General features: G+C 36.9%; 1 protein-coding gene across 13 annotated transcripts in view; it reads left to right on the plus strand.

The window, feature by feature from the left end:
* The window catches only part of CCDC57 (coiled-coil domain containing 57), a 323,421-nt gene that overhangs the window by 191,256 nt on the left and 112,574 nt on the right, over nucleotides 1-19,591 (plus strand). For 8 of the 13 annotated variants that reach the window (XM_007482813.3, XM_056817294.1, XM_056817295.1 and 5 more), the window contains 2 exons: nucleotides 1,670-1,870; nucleotides 16,668-16,890. In XM_007482813.3, coding sequence (XP_007482875.1) covers nucleotides 1,670-1,870; nucleotides 16,668-16,890 — 424 coding nt within the window. The remainder of the gene's footprint in view (nucleotides 1-1,669; nucleotides 1,871-16,667; nucleotides 16,891-19,591) is intronic. The other 5 variants (XM_056817296.1, XM_056817292.1, XM_056817293.1 and 2 more) reach the window with 1 other exon arrangement.

Genomic DNA, 19,591 nt, shown 5'->3' on the forward strand with positions numbered 1-19,591 from the left:
CTAAAAACATATTAAAGAGAAACTTTTAAAGGTTAATATCAGTGATAAAGAACTAACAAGGATAAACTGCTTACATTCAGATATGGGGGAAAGATACATGCATCCCCTTTGAACCCTATATATATTAGTAAAAGACATAGAAAGAATCTAAGCAAGTTCTGGGAGTGATTCTATTATGTCTTAATCTTAAAAGAATAATGAAAAGGGGACAATAACACACTAGGATGATAAGGTAAGGTTAGTGAAAATTATCCCATAATCAGAGTGTGCAAGTAGACATTTAAACAAACAAGGAGAAGAGATTGGGTAAGATTGAAATGGGTTGGGTGCAGAAATTTCACTCCACAAGGAAATGGTGAAAAAGAAGGGAAAATTAAAAGGAGGTAAATTAAGGGAGGAATTCATTCTTAACGAAACAAACTCACTAACTATGTATAAAAATATAATGATGTATAAAGATATAACTTTTTGAGGTGGCAAAGAATGGTAATCAGAGGAAATGCCCATCAGTTGGAGAATGAATGGCTAAACAAATTATGGTATATAAATGTGATGGAATAATGCTACAGTATAAGAAATGATAAAAGGGTTGGTTTTGGACAAACCTAGGAAGACTTGTATTAATTGATGCAGAGTGAAGTGACCATGAGAATAGCTTATACAGGGACAACAATATATTAAAGACAAATAACTTCAGAAGAATTAAGTACTCTGATCAGAGTAATGACCAACCATGAGGCTTAATGATTAAGCATGATTCCATCTCCTGATAGAGAAGTAAAAGAATGCAGAATCAGACAATCATGTAATTTTTCTATGCCTTAGTTTAATATTCTATAAAATGGGGGTCATACTAGAGCTATTATGAGGATCGAATGAGGTAATAATTGTAAAGCACAATACCTGGCACATAATAGAAACTATATAAATGCTAGCTTCTTTGTAATAATAGTAATAGTAGTGGTGGTAGTAAATCTAGTCCCATGGTTATTCCAAAGAACTCATGCTTTTTAAGTGAAACATTCATATACAGTTGTGAAGATGTGGATAATAGAAATGAAGTCTTTGGTCTCCATGTTAAACTGAATTAAAAAGTCATTTATATAATATGCATATATCCAAAGAAGCTAGATCAATTGTTGATCCTCATAAACTTCACATGATAACTTATTAATGGGACAAATCTACTTTGAATGGATTCTTTTTTTAATCATATTATATAGAACAAAAAAAATTAAAATGTCTAAAATTCTATAATTCCATTCTGTAATTCTATATCCATTTCCAGTGGATACCTTTTTGTAAGTGCCACCTTGATCCACATGCTCTACCTCTGTATCTCTACCACATGCTTTTTCTCTTATAGTTATTTGCCAGTCATTTTATCTCTTAATAGTGCAATTAGTACCAGACTTGAAATGAGAAGGCTTGGGTTCAAATCCCAACTACAACTGTGTGATCCTGGGCAGGTCCCTTAACCTCTCTAAACTTGTTTCCTCATCTTTTAAATGAAGGGATTGGATTAGAACTCATAAGCTGTCTTCTAGTCAAATCTATGATTATTCTTTTTTTAAGTCTTGTCTTTGATTTATGTTATCCCATATTTTCCTGATCCCTTCTGAAGCTAGGGAAGCTTTCTTAATAGTGTCTTTCTGATTTGGAATCCTAGGTGCAGCAGAAACCATTGGACTTTGATGAGTTCCAGGCCCAGCTTTCTAGTCAGCTAGATGAAGTACATTTAGAAATTTCAGGGCTACAGGAACAGGTAACTCAGCTCAAGATGCATTTCAGTACAGTCAAGAAGGAAGCAGGGAAGACTTCTAACAAGAATCAACAACAAATCCCAGAATCTTTGATGCTTGGAAAAGAGGTGAGTAAGCTGAAGTTATATTCAAGTCATTCTCCACAATCCCAACTCTTTGCATAAGATATTGGTTCTCTCTTATCAGAATGACTCACTTTCACCCTGTTTTTCTACAAAATTCTGTTGCAGAAATAATATTCCTTGACCATATTTTTTCTCTGTAGGACCTCTCTCCTGTACTACCCTATCCTTCAACCCTAGAAGCACTTCCTGCCTGCCTGCCTCTCTCCCTTCCTTCCTTCTTTCTTTTCTTCCCTTCTTCATTCCTTCCCTTCATACTGGATCTCCCTGTCTCACCCAAGCTTGAAACACAATAGACAATCACAAGTCTGATCCCAATACTGACCTTCAAAAAAGCTTTGACCTACTTTATTTCCAACATGGGACATTTTTTCTGGTGGTCCTCTGCTCCCCAGGGCTCCCCATATTGATATTAGACTTAGTATGGACACCACATCAACTTTGTCCTTGATAGAACTCTCTATCCCAAGCTTTCCACCAGCTTCTGCCTCCCCTACAACAGGGAAGATGGTGTACATCATCATGCTTTGCCTTTCTCTCAGCTCTTCAAGGACCCCTCCTTCAAATTCTATCTTATTTATAATACACAGATCTTCCCAGATTAGTAAAAAGGATGAGAACATTCACAAATTTCTGCATAACTAAATTTCTCATCTCCCTTAGGAAAAAAAATATAAGCTTCTTTTATACTTCACATTGTACTTTGTTTTACAACTCTCTAATGCGTTTGATGTAGGTATAATAGTTTTATTCCTCTTCAATGCATTTATCATGTAATATTGTATATGATATTTACCTGTGTTTATGTTTTATCTCCCTGATAATCCATGAGATCTTTTTAGGGTTTGTATTTTACATAAACATTCAATCTTTTACCAGTTTAGCAGTTCTCAGCACAGAGTAGGCACTGAATAAATGTGATGATTTGAAATACCAATTTTAACATTTTTAGTATGAATTTTCAAGTTTCTTTATCTGCTCCTCTAGAATTCCATCATAAAATGGCTGTTCTAACATGATTTTGGATATACTGTAGTCTAAGACCTGTTTCCTGAGGTATAACAACCAAATACTATGAAAGCCTGATATAATTATCCTATAAGAAAAATATTTATCTGCTTTTGTAATAGCATTTTTAAAAGAATTCCAGTATACAAGTGTAGGATTCATGGAATGCCTCTATTGTCCAAGGAAGAAAGAATCATTTTACATCTACAGGAGCCCATAAATCTTAACAATAACATTCAGAATATCTTTTATTTAAATCTCATATGTTATGGAAATTAGTATATTTTTATGGAAATTATGTGATAGTACTTTGCCGATTCATAATAGCTTATATCCAGAGATAGAGACAATGTGATTTTTTTTGTGTAGAACTTAAAGTAGTAGGCTACTGGTGAAATCATTAGTTATTTTTAAAATAAGTTTTTATTGATGTCTTTTTTTTGCATCATCATAATTTCACTCACTGTCACCTCCCAACCCAAGAGCCATCCTAGTAATAAAAATATTTTTCAGAGAAAAAGAAAAACAGGAAAAATCTGCATAATTGATCAGAGAACCAAAAATAAGGGCAAGGTGCAATGCTTTAAACCTTCAAGTTCTACAGAGGAGTAGGGTGCTGATACCTTCACATAACTTTTTTTAAGCCGTACTTGTTCTTTATAATTTTGCAACATTTGCTTTTGATTTTTTGGTCCATGTGGTTATTCTTCATGTTTACATTATAGTAATCATTATGCATATTGTTTTCTTAGCTCTGCTTGCTTCACTGTATATAAGTTCTTATAGATCTTTCATGTTTCTCTGTATTCATCACATTCAACATTTCTTACAGCCAAGAGATATTCTATTATATTCATATACTATGGTTTTTTATTCATTCCCCAATTGATGATTTACTTCATTTTCAATTCTTTGCTGCCACAGAAAGCTCTGCAAATTCTTGATCTGTGTTTCAATATGAGCAATGATGTGTATATATATATATATATATATATATATATATATATATATATTCCTCTGTGTACTTTTAGTCTATATGTAAGAAATGAAATTGTGCTCTGTCCTTGGGGTCTGAGCCACATTGCTTTTGCTGCTGATTTCTGCACTTTCTTCCTTAGTACACCAGACAGGTCCTCTCTGCCTAGGAAATCCACCCTGTTAGGGGCAGAATGTAAGGGGTTGGACTAGATTATTTAAGAAAATAGTCACCAAGAATTAATCAATTCCAAATGATTTTTTAGCAATTTATTTATAAAGAAGAGGGAAAGTGTGAAAGTAGAGAAATGAGAAAGCACTGAGTAAGAAATCTAGCTTAATGAGCTAGACTATTGCTCAAGCCCTGGCTTTACTCCTACAGGGCTCCAGAAGCCCCAACTGGAGGCTTATGGGTTAATTAACAAAGGTTTTAGCCAGGACTACTCCCAGACAAGGGACCCATCCAGAGGCTAGTACCTCCAGGAAAGCCTGGGAAGGGAGTCAGACTTTTTCACTCACTCATGTGGTTGTTCTAAGGGAAAATAGAAGCAGTCCAAAGATCTCAGCCGGAGCTCCAGGGTCAAGTTCAAGGCATTTTTAAAGACCATTTCTTTTTATCAATTCATGTGCCTTTTTTTCCATTTTCCATTTTACAGCTAAAATTTTGCTTAGGACTGCCCAGGGGCCAGTCAGTGGGTTCTGATTTGTCACCCACTTTCACACACATGGGTCACAGACCTCCCCCACTTAAGGATAAGTGGGTTGTATATGCTTCTGGTAATTAAATCTAAAAAATGGGCAGTAGAGAGTTAATTCCATCTTCACAAGCCTGTGTATAGCTCTTTGTCAGTCTGCCTTGAATCAGTGTTCTGGAACTGGGTAGTGAGTGACAATGCTGCCAATTTACCCTTGTCCCTATTGCAGTGCCTCATTGTATGTGTGTTGGGGCCAGTCTCTCACCTTCTCTTGACCTTGTGCACAGATTCAACTTGGCACTAGAGTGATTGCTTGGTATGTTCTTGGCCTGACCCAGTCCCCAGTATTTTCAGATTCCCTTTCCCATCTTGTTTCCTTCAGTGTCTTTTAAAGATATAATGAGTTGTAATGACAAAAGATGAAAACAAAAACAAAAGACCTATATGATGTTTTATATAAGATGCCTCCTCAACTTTCATATTATAAGGGGTTCTAGAAAGTTCCTTCTAGTCGAGGAATTCTTAACCTTTTTTGTAATAGAATCCCCTCTGGCAGTCTGATGAAACTTATAGTCCCCTTCTCAGAATAATGATTTTAAATAATTGAAGATGCTAAATTTCAGTTAAAGATTAATAAAAATAAAAATGAAATTTTGCCATTCAATTTCATAGAACCCTTTAAATCTATCTAAAGACCCCTTGGAATTCCATAGATGCTGTTCTGGAGGAAAGAACAACAACAACAAAGGCTCTGATGATTCTGTTTTTCTTTCCCATGGAAGTTAAGATTAGAATCACAGAGGTAAAATAAAGGGAAATCTCGTAGTCTTCTAGTAAGATTCTGCAAGTAAGTAGCTGGCAACCAGGCCTCCAGCCCTATAGTTTATCTGAATAGTAGTACTAGTCCACTATCTTTGATAAAAATATAAATAAACTCTGAGTGACATTGCCATGTGCTTCCAATTCCACCCAAATCCAGTTTTTAATAACTTTTTTCAGAGTGAGATAGATCTTCCTTTCTGAAGAACTTCCTCTGCCTGTGTAATTAGTGGAAGTCTAATTGATGTTTTTAATTTCTCCTTATTTTTCACTAGGGGGCAATGTGCCTTTGCTAATTGTCAACCATACCCTCCACAGAGAATGAAGAGACTATTCATTAACTTTCAATAACCTGAAACAAAGGAAATGATTTTTAAATTTAATGCCATAATGAAATCCTGCTTAGTATTATTAGGTGGCTGACTTTTGTGCATTTATTTGATGTTCAATCTTACTGACTTTATTTTGGAAACAGGATCCTTGCTATCCTAGTTTTACTTTCAGAAACAGAAATTTAAAGGAATTACATTTCCCTTTATAGCTCAATTGAAGAATTATCTCTATAAAATAACCAATTTGCCCTTACCACCCAAAGCTTCAATCTCTGCCAGATTTTGGAGGAACATCTTTTTATTTTTTTTCCATTTGAATTAGTTTATTTAGTCAATTTAGAACATTATTCCTTGGTTACAATAATCACATTATTTCCCTCCCTCCCCTCCACCCACCCTTCCAACAGCCAATGCACAATTTCATTGGGTATTACTTGTGTCCTTGATCAGAACCTATTTCCATGTTGTTGATGTTTGCACTAGGATGTTCATTTAGAGTCTACATCCCCAACCATATCCCTTCGATCCATGTATTCAAGCAGTTGTTTTCCTTCAGTGTTTTTACTCCCACAGTGTTTCCTCTGAATGTGGATAGTGGTTTTTTCTTGTAGATTCCTCCTAGTTGTTCAGGATCACTTCATTGCCACTAATGGAGAAGTCCATTACATTAGATTGTACCACAGTGTATCAGTTTCTGTGTACAATGTTTTCCTGGTTCTGCTCCTCTCACTCTGCATCACTTCTTGGAGGTTGTTCCAGTCCCCATGGAATTCCCCCACTTGATTATTCCTTTGAGCACAATAGTATTCCATCACCAACATATACCACAATTTGTTCAGCCATTCCCCAATTGAAGGACATCCCCTCATTTCCCAATTGTTTGTCACCACAAAGAGCACTGCTATGAATATTTTTGTACATGTCTTTTTCCTTATGATCTCTTTGGGGTACAAACGCAGCAGTGCTATGGCTAGATCAAAGGGCAGACAGTCTTTTAGCGCCCTTTGGGCATAGTTCCAAATTGCCCTCCAGAATGGTTGGATCAATTCACAACTCCACCAGCAATGAATTAATGTCCCAACTTTGCCACATCCCCTCCAGCATTCATTATTTTCCTTTGCTGTCATGTTACCCAATCTGCTAGGTGTGAGGTGATACCTCAGAGTTGTTTTGATTTGCATTTCTCTGATTATAAGAGATTTAGAACACTTTTTCATGTGCTTTCTAATAGTTTTGATTTCTTTAACTGAAAATTGCCTGTTCATGTCCCTTGCCCATTTATCAATTGGAGAATGGCTTGATTTTTTATACAATTGGTTTAGCTCTTTATAAATTTGAGTAACCTTTGTCAGAGGTTTTTGTAATGAAGATTGTTTCCCAATTTGTTGCTTCCCTTCTAATTTTGGATGCATTGGTTTTGTTTATACAAAAACTTTTTAATTTGATGTAATCAAAATTATTGATTTTACATTTTGTGATTTTTTTCTACCTCTTGCTTTTTTTTTTTAAACCCTTACCTTCCATCTTGGAGTCAATACTGTGTATTGGCTCCAAGGCAGAAGAGTGGTAAGGGCTAGACAATGGGGGTCAAGTGACTTGCCCAGGGTCACACAGCTGGGAAGTGTCTAAGGCCAGATTTGACCCTAGGACCTCCCATCTCTAGGCCTTTGCACTCAATCCACTGAGCCACCCAGCTGCCCCCTTGCTTGGTTTTAAAGTCTTAACTTTCCCAAAGATCTGAGAAGTATACTATTCTGTGTTCCCCTAATTTGCTTATAGTTTCTTTCTTTATATTCAGGTCATTCACCCATTCTGAGTTTATCTTGGTGTAGGGTGTGAGATGTTGATCCAAACCGAATCTCTCCCATACTGTCTTCCAATTTTCCCAGCAGTTTTTATCAAATAGTGGATTTTTGTCCCAAAAGCTGGGGTCTTTGGGTTTATCATAGACTGTCTTGCTGAGGTCATTCACCCCAAGTCTATTCCACTGATCCTCCTTTCTGTCTCTTAGCCAGTACCAAATTGTTTTGATGACCACTGCTTAATAGTATAGTTTGAGATCTGGGACTGCAAGTCCTCCTTCCTTTGCATTTTTTTTTTCATGATTTCCCTGGATATCCTTGATTTTTTGTTCTTCAAAATGAACTTTGTTATGTTTTTTTCTAATGCAGTAAAAAAGTTTTTTGGTAGTTCAATGGGTATGGCACTAAGTAAATTAATTTGGGTAGGATTGTCATTTTTATTATGTTAGCTCCTCCCACCCATGAGCAATCAATGTTTTTCCAATTGTTTAGATCTAGTTTTAATTGTATGGAGAGTGCTTTGTAGTTGTGTTCATATATGTCCTATGTTTGTCTCGGCAGATAGATTTCTAAGTATTTTATATTGTCTAGGGTGATTTTAAATGGAATTTCTCTTTCTAATTCTTGCTGAGGAACATATTGTTAATTATACAGGACAGAGCTAAATCTTTTCCAACTACAGAGTCTCCTAGTTTGTCACGTTTAGTGTTAATTCTATCTGTTGGACTCTGCAGCCCAGATTATTTATTTATTTAATACAAGAGGTGTAGGCACACATTTGCCTTCCTTACAGGGTATAGAATGTCAGAAATTTTTGAGATCTAGAACATCCTCATTTTAGGATAAAAAAATAATCCTGAAGAAATCATGATTTTCCCAAGCTCACATAGCTAGATCAAATTGTAGTCATATACTTGGAGTTGGGAGGACCTGGGTTCAAATGTGGCCTCAGGCACTTCCTAGCTGTGTGACCCTGGGCAAGTCATTTAACCCCGATTGCCTAGCCCTTACTGCTCTTTTGCCTTAGAATAGACATTCCAAGACTGAGGATAGGGGCTTTAAAAAAAAGAGAGAGAGGTAGTCATATAAACTCTGGACTTATTCTCCCAACCCAAACACTCATTAGCAAAATGTATCCCCTGAGCACAGATGGTTTCCTCTCCCCATAAAGATTCTAGAGCTAACTGTAAGGAATGATAGAACTTTCTCTAATATTTTTAGCTCAAGTTTCCATTCTGTTGCTTCCACCTGGTATCAATTATCTCCTCCATGACATTGATATTGTTGATAAGAGCCTCAATATCAGTTGAACCAAGGAATGTCTTATTTGCTTTTCAAAAGAATATTTACTAAGAAGATAAAGAAGTATTAAAAACTGTCTAATATAGAGGGAGAAGAGAAGAGGGCATAGGACGGAACCTGAAGGGACACCTAGAAATAGAGGATGATAAGAATTCAAAAGAGAGTAATATCCCAAATACCTAGAGAGAAGAGAGTATCAAAGAGGAGAACACATATTGTGAGCCTAGGAGACCGGGAGAATGGTGGTGCTCTCAACAGTGATAGAAAAGTTTGGAAGGGGAGAAGGTTTGAGGAGAAAGATAATTAGTTCAGTTTGGGGCATGTTGAATTTAGGAAGAGATCTGTGGTATATCCATTTTGAAATGTTTTAATATGTAGTTAGAGATGCAAGACTAGAGGTCTGTAGAGAAGTTAGAACTCAATAAGTTGATTTGAGAATCATCATGTAGTGATTAATAATTGAATCCATAGGAGCTGATGAGCTCACCAATTGAGAAGGGAAGAAGAGTGTCTATGACAGTGCCTTATGGAATACCATTAAGTAGAGGGAGTGACCTAGATTGAAGATTCAGCAAAGCTGAGGAAAGGTCACATAGATAGGAGAACCAGGGGAAAATAGTTTCATAGAAACCTAGAGAAAAAAAGGAAATCAACAAGGTGATTGGCAGCACCAAAAACTGCAGAAAGGTCAAGAAGGATAGGGATTGAGAAATAACTATTGGCTTTAGCAATTAAAAGATCATTGATAATTTCTTTGAAAACAATTTTGGTTGAATAAAGAATTCAGAAGCCACATTATAGAGTTGTGATGATGAATCTTTTTGAGGGAGGTGCATGTGGGGAGCAGGAAGGAAGCAGCCCAGCCCTCAGACAAACTCTGTGCAGGGATGACAGTGGGGATGCCCACCAAGAGGGCTCTGGGTGTCCCCCTTTGGTATGCATACCATAAGTTCACCTCACTAAGAAGAGAGTGAGAAAAGAGGAAATGGAAACACTTATTATAGATGGAAGGCATTTAGCCACAAAACGTAGACAGAATATGAGATGATAGTGGGGATAAAAGGATCGGATGAGGCTTTTTTGAGGATGGAAGAGACATGGGTGTATTCGTAGGCAGTAGAGAAGCCACCAATAGACTGAAATTGAAGATAAGTGAGAGAGTGGGGATAACAGAAGAGAAGGAGATGGGGTTAATCAATCAGTGACTATTTATTAAGAACCTGCTATGTGCCAGATACTCTGCTAAGTGCTGGGAATACAAAAAGAGGCAAAAGTCAGTCCAAAGTTACCAAACTAGTGATGAAACAGAATTTCTTCTGTAGGTAGATGGACTTGCCTTGGCAAGAACGGTCACCTTTTCATGTGAAGGAGATAGTAGCAGAAGACATATAAGTAGTATAAGATGAAGGGAGTTACCTGCAAATGGCCTCAAATTTTTCAATAAAATCAAGTAAGACTTTCAGTTGAAAGGGTTTAGGGAAGGTTTGAAAAGGAATGAAAAATTTTGGAAGAGATATAGTAGGATTGCCTTGTAGCATTGAGGCCCCAGTTGAGATTATGTAGCATAAAACTAGTAGATTCAGAATAGTTGTGTAAATTTTTTCCACCTTCATTCAACAGCATACATATAAGGAGTGAAAGTCATGGATGATGGGAATGATTCAAGGCTGAGGCTTGGCAGGACATAATCAGTGATATCGTGAGGAGGCAAGGGATTTGAGAAGAACATGGTGTGGAGTTGAACTGGTTCACCAGGAGATCAAGATGGGAAAAGGATGAGGAGTGTTGCTAGTATAGGGGTGATAGCCTGGGAGGGAACTTAAGTATTGAAAGACCAGAGGTGACAGTATGGATAAAGATCAAAATTTTGGGGGCAGCTAGGTGACTCATTGGATTGAGAGCCAGGCCTGAAGATGGGAGGCCCTGGGTTCAAATTTGGCCTCAGACACTTCCCAGCTGTGTGACCCTGGGCAAGTCACTTGACCCCCGTTGCCTAGCCCTTCTTATTTACTTACAATGCACTTTATTGATTCTAAGGCAGAAGGTAAGGGTTTTTTTTTTTTAATGGTCCTATCAGTTCACAGTTCCACCAACAATGTATTAGTGTCCCAATTTTCCCATATCCCCTCCAACATTTATCTTTTTTTTTTTCAGTCATACTAACAATCTGATGAGTATGAAGTGGTATCTCAGAGTTGTTTTAATTTGCATTTCTTTAATTAATAATGATTTGGAGCATTCTTTCATTTAACTATTGATAGTATTAATTTCTCCCTCTAAGAACTGCCTGCTCATATCCTTGGAACATTTATGAATTGAGGAATCTTTGTATTATATATTTTACTTAGTTTTCTATAAATTTGAGTATGAGGCCTTTATCAAAGATACTTGTTATAAAATTTTTCCCAATTTGTTGTTTACTTTTTAATCTTGAGTACATTGGTTTTATTTGTACAAAACCTTTTTGATTTAATGCAATGAAAATGAACCGTTTCATTTTTATAATGTTCTTTGTCTTGTTTTATCCAACTCCCTTTTACAAAGGCAAATTCAAGACTTCCACTCAAGTCTCCTGATTGAATCTGTTCCAAAGAAGCCTTATCCCCAAATGCTCAAACCTTATGCTTTTATACCAAGCATTTGAATTGAATCTTGAAAGAAATGAATTATATTAATAGGTGAGGATCTGTGACAAGCCTTAAAATTTTCATTAGGCATGCTAAAAGGATGATTTTCCTTTTCTCATGTCCAGTAGTATTTTTTTTTAAACCCTTACCTTCCGTCTTGGAGTCAATACTGTGTATTGGCTCCAAGGCAGAAGAGTGGTAAGGGTAGGCAATGGGGGTCAAGTGACTTGCCCAGGGTCACACAGCTGGGAAGTGTCTGAGGCCAGATTTGAACCTAGGACCTCCCGTCTCTAGGGCTAGCTCTCAATCCACTGAGCTACCCAGCTGCCCCCTCATGTCCAGTAGTATTAGGGATGGTGAAAGAGTTTTTTCCCCTACCCCTCCTTTTTAAATCCTTAAACCTCTCAGTTTGCTGAGATCTCATTTACTAGGATTGATTCTTGGTTAAAAACAATTTAGTAGATTCTAGTAGCCCATGCTTTCAACCTGTATCAAGTTTCTTTCCCTTTCAAAGATTTTTTCATCACAATTTGCCTCTCTTATATTTTGTGTTAAAGGCAACAAATAATTGATAACATTTAATAGCACTTTAAGGTTTTCAAAACAGTTTACAAATATTTCCAAACCCTTGGAGCTAGATGTTCTTATTATCTCTATTTTATTGATGATGAAATTAAGGCAGACAGAAGTTATTTCTCCAGGTTTACACTGTTAATAAGTCTTAAAATTTGATTAGAATTTATTACTGATTTCAATTTCAATGCTTTCTTTCAGTCATTCCATATAACTATGTCAGTTTTATAACCTCATAGCTTAAGAAAACTTGGCCCAAGGTGGCAAAATCTTGACAAATTTCTTTTGGTCCTTGTTAGCTCTTCTTGATACATTTCAATTCAATAAGCACTTAGCATCTAGTATGTATGAGACACTCATCTAAACATTAGGGGATACAAAAATGGATAGGAAAATAATCAATCAAATCAAGTATACAAACTCAAAGTAAAAAATCAATTCAAGGAGTTTATTATGTAGTAGATAGAATTATACAACATGTACAGAAGTCATTATTATAAGGCCTTCAATATAATTAAATGCACAAGAGGGGTCAGAGTGTGTTCTGAAAGGCTAAGAAGGAAGGAATTGTCCAAAGATTGTCTGCTTGTAGCAGAAGGCTTCATGGAAGAGGTGGCATAGTAGTTGAATTGTGAAGGAAGTAAAGAATATCAAAAAGTGTAGATATTACAGGAAGTCCATTTCACATATGTGAAAATACACAAAAGTGGAGAAAAAGGCAAGAGGAGCAGAAGAAACAGTAGTTTGCCAGAGAATTCCCAAGAAAAGACAGGGATAGATGAGATACCACCAGAGTTCTGGACCTCCCTCCATCTTCTTATAGGAAATAAGCATCTTTCAAGTCATTAGGCATTTCAGCAGAAGTTTCTTGGATTTGCCTAGGTCTTGGGTTCATTTCTCCACTGTATTAATGAATGAATGAATGAATTGAATGAATGAATGAATGAATGAACAAATGAAAGAGAAAGTATGATAATGTATGCATAAGAATATTATTACATATTTATTATGTACTAAGCTCTGCAAACATACATAGAAAAGCAAGCTAGCCCTTGTTTTTCAGGAGCTCAGACTCTATATTGGAAAGAGGGAGGAAGAAAGGACACTTTCAGTGACTGGCTATTCTAGCCAGGCTGTGGGTGACCTAGGGACCGAGCAGGAGAAAGGGATAAAAATTTATTAAAACCTGAGCCAGTATGTTCCTAGATCAAGAACTTGATCCCTGCTGCAATTTAGAACAAACTCTATTTCAGCGGTTGAACCTCTTCAATAATTTTTCTTTAGTCTTGCCCAGGAGACCTTTTCTTCCTAGGCCTTGTCAACTGACCCTTGCCCTATCATGTAGCAACCTCATGAGTAATTACTTAAGTATATAAAGGGTAAGTGGTTTTTAGAATGATTACTTTGGGGGTGGAGGATTGCACATAAGAGCAAGTTTAACAGGTTAAGCTTACAAATGGAACATGAACCTAGATATTCTGAATTTTAGAGCTAATGGAACTCATTCTATATCTAGAGTTCCAAATCTTTAGCTAGTTTTAGCTTGTGTATATGCTTTGTTTCCCTGGTAACATTGTTGGTTTCTTGAATACAAGGATCAAGTTTCTTTCCTTTTTCTTTTTTTTAAATAACTACCCTCATGAACAAAATACTATTTATAAGACACTTAAGAAAATTGACCCTTATTATTTATTATTGTTGGTCAAACCTGAGAGTGTTTTAGATCATTACAAACAATTAGCTCCTCATAGTATAAGATTCTTTATGATCCAGCAAGTGCTATGGACTTCCACAGTCTCTTTCCAACATACAGTTCCTACTACTTCTAACTTGCCTTGGTCCATTTTTCACATTTATCAGGCCCTGTCCTTGATTGACATCCATCCTATATCTGGTATCTTTCTAAACTATACCTTAGATGACTTAATCCACTCAGCTGAGGAACCACTACTCAGGGTTTGTGTTGACTATATTGATGAGTCAGCTAATATAACCCCAAGTGGCCCTCTCTGTCTGGTTGGCTATAGCCTAAGATCATGCTTCATCAGCCATCTGACTATCCTCCCAATATTGTATCTCCTTGACATCTACACTGGGTCCTTCACCTCATCCCCTTCCTAGCTGTTTCCCATTTCTTGCTTGAGTAATCAAATCAACCTACCATCTCTTTTGGAATGAGCATGTCATTTGAATCCACTATATATCCATTCACCATTCCTCTAACTTCCCTAGCCACTATTTCGATATTTATCATAATAGCTTTAGTTATGAATATAGATATAAGCTGGTCCCTTCTTCACATGAATTACTTCCCCAGATGACAGTTGTGAGAGGTGAGTTGAAAGCAGGACTGATAGTCTGATGGTGAGGGTAAGGAATGGGGGTTTTGCCACTCCTAGGGCTCTTTTGCCCATCTGTCTATTGGTAGCAATTGGTTAGCACTTAGTGGTGGTGATTATAAGAAAGCTAATGAGCTCCTTCTCCACAGTGATTGCTCTCTTCAGTATTGGCAGTGGAGTCTGGGTTGGAAACAGGTCTGGTGATTTGGAGATTACTGCTGTTCCACTGAGTTGTCTCTTTCAGAGTCCAAGGGGAAATAGTAGTCAAGATGGCGGTGTGATGATTCAGCTTGCCTTGCACATGCCTCTTATCTCCACCTCAGGGTACCCTACAGCTTTAGAGAGGCTCATTTGTCTGCCCTGTTATTGTTTTGATTAATCTGACTGATGTATATGATATGAAACCCTGAAGTACAGAATCAATCAATCAATATACCTTTGTTAAATACCTACCTTGTGCCATTCACAGTGCTAAGTTCTAGGGATAAAAATACAAAGAAAGTGAACATAAGGATCATTATAATAACTCACATTTCTATAGCACTTTAAGGTTTTAAAAGTACTATCCTCTCAGTAGCCCTATGAGGAATCTATTATATATTATTCCGACTTTATACTTGAAGAAATTGGATCTCTCAAAGATGGAGTGGTTTGTGTGGGGTCACATAACTAATAAATATTGATATTGCCTTGAAAACAAATCTCTTGACTCCCAAGTCCAGTGCTCTTTCTATTAAACCACACTGACTCTCAAATACCAACTTCTGAACCTGGAATTAGTTTTCAGAGATGGAAGAAATTCAGAGAAAGGAAGAAGTGTAGCATGAAGAATCTGTTATGGTTCCTGTCCTAATTAGTCTACCTCCTTCCTTCCTTCCTCCCTTCCCTTCCATCTTAGAATCAGTACTGTGTACTGGTTCCAAGGCAGTAAGGGCTAGACAATGTGGGTTAAATTACTTTCCCAGGGTTGCACAGCTAAGAAGTGTCTGAGGTCAGCTTTGAACACAGGACCTCCTATCTCTAGGTCTGGCTCTAAATTCACTGAGCCATCTAGCTGTCCCTGCCCCCAGCTTTCTTTCCAAAGAAAGTTCCTTGACTTAAAGAATACTCTTCAGAGCACAATAGTATTTCTGACTAACATTCACAGTTATTGGGGCAAGAACTCACTATTCAACAAAAAACTGTTGGAAAAAGCAATTTAGCAGTAGACCAAACATCTTCCACAGATTGGGTACCAAGACAAGCTCCAAAAGAGCACATGATTTAGATATGAAAAAGGTAACATCATAAAAAAGATTAAAGGAGCATGGAAGAAAATTATTTGTCAATCTATGGATAGTAAAAGAATTTATGATCCATTAAAAGAGAGGTTCACAGGAGGTCAAATGAAAGATTTTGATTACATAAAATTACTTATAAGCAATAAAGCTAACATGAGAGAAGCAAGAAATTGAGAGTTGTGGGATGGGGTTTCTCTAATAACAGTTTCATTTCAAATATCTATAGGAACGGATTCAAATTTATTAAGAAGAAACATTTTCCTATTGATAAATGATCAAAGGATATGCATAGGCAGTTTTTCAAGGAATAAATCTTTTTGGTTTTAACACTTTGGATAAAGAACAGTGGAAAGAGGACAGACTTGGAGTCAAAAAAAACACCTGGGTTCAATGACTGGTTCTTCCACTTAAGTCACTATGTGACATGAGACAAGTCACTTCATCTCTGAGTCTCAGTTCTTTCATCTATAAAGTGGGGATAATACTTGCAATAACCTACTGTGTAGGGTTGTTGTCCCAACCAAAAAAATTTCTACTACCAGCAAGCAAAGTCTAGAACTGAGATTTCAGTGTGTACTTCTTTTTTTTTCTTTTTTTTTCAGTGTGTACTTCTATCTACATAGTCAACCAGAAATTGTCATTCTGACCAATAAAGTCTCATTGCAGGGCACTAGACTGGCCATTTCTTCCTAGACTTTGTTTTCTCATCTATTATTAAAAAAAAAAAGAGGGAGGAGGTTAATGATGCATATTTGACATTTGGATAATACTGTCAAGCTTGCAACAGTGAAGATATCATTGTTGTTGGTTTCATTGTCGTGAAAGAAACAAAATTCATTTGTTATTAGAGAAGTAAAATTCAAGCTAATTTTAAAAATTGTTAAGTGCTAAATCTCATATCTATGTATTGTACTATTTTATTCTGTTTCACAGTTGAAGATTTTATTTCTTTGCCAGCCTGTTTTTGGTATGTGCTGTTTGTAGTTGGAGTCTCGAACTAGCAGCCCTCTTCTTGAACTTTCATTTACAGAGTCAGATGACCAAAAAACCTCTAGAAGGAACTACAGATCGAAAAGATCGGTTTGACCAAATGGGTGCTGGGATTCAGGCCCAGCCTCTTGGAGCCTTTTCCATGCAAATGTTGCAGAAGAAATTGAAGGAAGCAGCAAGAAAAATCTCCAGCCTAAGCCAAGAGAAGCAGCAGCTTATTGAAATGGGGAACAGACTTCGTGCTGAACTTGGTAAAACAAAGGGTAAATACATCCTGAGGACTAGTTGGGCTCTCCTTTCTCTTGGAGAATGAATAGAATGAGATGATGAGTTTGAGTGAACAGAATTTGTAGTTTTCCTCTTTAAACCACTCCCTAGCAATACATTCATTCTTGGAACAAAGTATATTATTCAGACTGGATACTGTTCCAGCCTGGGATGGGGAAGAGGGTCAAGTCTACGTGTTCCTCAAATAGGGTAACAAGTGAAAAGCCTTTACTGTATATTTTAAGGGGCAAGGCGTGGGTGGAAGTGTTCTATCCTCTGATTTCTCAGGAAGGCAAGAAGGAAAGCAAAATAACTTCATTGTGGACTAAACTCGGGGTCAAAAGTAACTGGCACAGAGTAGAATTTTATTTTAAAGATCAGAGTTCTACAAACCAATTTCCCTGGCAATGTTTGTGAGGAAAGTACCGCAAGTTTAAAAAGTCTAAGGCCCTTTCTATACAGCATTGTAACACTCATTAACAAAAGGCTACCATGTTCCCAGACTGACTAAAGCCTACAGTCTTTCATAAGATAAAGGCAACAGTGTATTTTAACTAAGACTGATGTTCAAAACTACAGTATGCTAGGCTCCAGTTAGGTCTTTGTTTATCCTGAAATTCTTACTGATTTTCTGAGAAAGTTAAGAGCTATTTGAATCCAAAAAGGATAAGCAAAGATGTATAGGTGACATTAGTATGAGAGAATGTACAAATAAAATAACACAATAAACATGAGGGAGATGAGTGCAAAAACAAAATTTGTCAGAGTAACACAAATATGAAAGGTCTAGTCTTCATTTGTATGCAAATCCCATATGTGTACTTGACATGTATAAAAAAAGATTACATCCTTACACAGGAAAAAAGGCTCATCATTTGAGAAGGCAAATTGGACTTGAAGTCAGAAGGCATGGGATAAAATTATACAAGGCCATTTATTAGCTATGACTTTGAACAATATCACTTCCCCAAATTGGACCTCAATTTCCATATTTTCACAACAAGGGAGTTTTACTTCAAGATCCCTGACAGCCCTAATATTCTTTAATGATAATTATATCTTACAGAATTCATTTTCAACCAAGTCATGCCTGCTAACCATGAGTATCTGTCCTGAATCCTTTTCTCTTTTCCATCTATACTATTTCACTTGGTGATCTCAGTGATGGCTGCCATGATTTCATTTGCCATCTTCTTGCAGATGATTCTTACATCTCCAATTTGTCCAACTGTAAACCCTCTCTTGACCTCTAGCTGCCCATCTCCAACTCTGTAGAACAGCTCAAATTGGATGTCTTATAAACATCTTAAATATAACATATCTAAAACTGAATTCATTATCTTTTCCCAAAAAATCTCCTCTTCCTAACCTCCCTATTTTGGTGCCACCAGGCTCACAACATAGGTATCATTTTCATCTCCTCAACCCCCATATTCAATCAAGTCAAGTTATCCAGAGGGGTATAGAAGTTGAGTCAACAAGTATTTATTAAGTACTTAACCATGTGCCACATTCACTGTGCTAAGCATTGGGGATACAAAGAAAAGCAGTCTCAAAGGAAAGTCACTAGTTGGCCCTTTCTACCTTTCTAGTCTTCTTACGTCTCACTCTTCTCCCCATACTCGGTGACCTAGTGGCACTGACCTCCTTGCTATTCTTTGCACACAAAACTCCCATCTCCCAATTCCAGACGTTTTTACTGGCTGTTTCTCTTGTCTGGATTGCCTTTCCCCCTCATATCTGTGGCAGGTGAAAAATGAAATGATTGAGGAAACAAAGATTCAAGCTTCTGAGCGTATCAGTTTATTAAGCAATGTATGCCAGTTACCCGATATATTGGGGCCAGGCCCCTTCCTCAACTTGGGGTTGTGTTCCAAATATAGGAAGAGAATATACTTTTATAGGTTAAGAACAATTAATCAATTAATACCAGTTAATTAAAAGGAAACCATATATTAGATAATATGATTTTTATTTGTGGGAAAGATTAGGGACTTTTGCACATTGGGAGAAGAGTGAACAGGTGCAATTTATTGAATTGAGGAAAATTGTCGTTCCCCCCCCCCCCAGTATCTGTAAACAAAGGAATATGAAAATAAAAATTGATCAGCATGGGGTCAGTTTTCAGATAAGACATGGATTTCTTGAGATTACAATTATGAGAAACCCCTTGCTTCAGGCTTAGGATCTAACTTCATTTCTGATCAACATAACCTATGTCCTTTGTTAAGAGTCTCTAAACAGCAGGTACATGTAGTAGAGTTTCTCAGCCATGCAAGGCTAGGTTCAAACAATGCAATGGGGTTTTCTCCCAATTCTCACAACTGAATGAAATTTGCTCACAAGACAGGAATTAGACTAGAACTATAATTGAATTGAAAGAGAATTAAACTAGCTTCAAAATTGTAGCATACCAAGGCATCTTAGCATCTTGGAAGTATGGTTGATGTATTGATATTGTTTCCTGTATATTCGTTTACCAGACACATGGTCAGATCACTTAATGTTCATTGTATGGAAAGGGACAATCCAAAGGACTAGCTCAAAGGACAAGCAAATTCCTGGGCTGGGCGTTGACAGCCATGGTGTCCTGGCTTGGACTACATTCATTTGCAAAGCGCGGGCTGGATTAATCTCCTTCTCTTTGATTCTGTCTTTGTCAATGCTACCAATGTAAAAACCTATGTCATGTCATGT

This window comes from Monodelphis domestica, chromosome 2 (genome assembly GCF_027887165.1).
Source record: "Monodelphis domestica isolate mMonDom1 chromosome 2, mMonDom1.pri, whole genome shotgun sequence".
NCBI lineage: Eukaryota > Metazoa > Chordata > Mammalia > Didelphimorphia > Didelphidae > Monodelphis > Monodelphis domestica.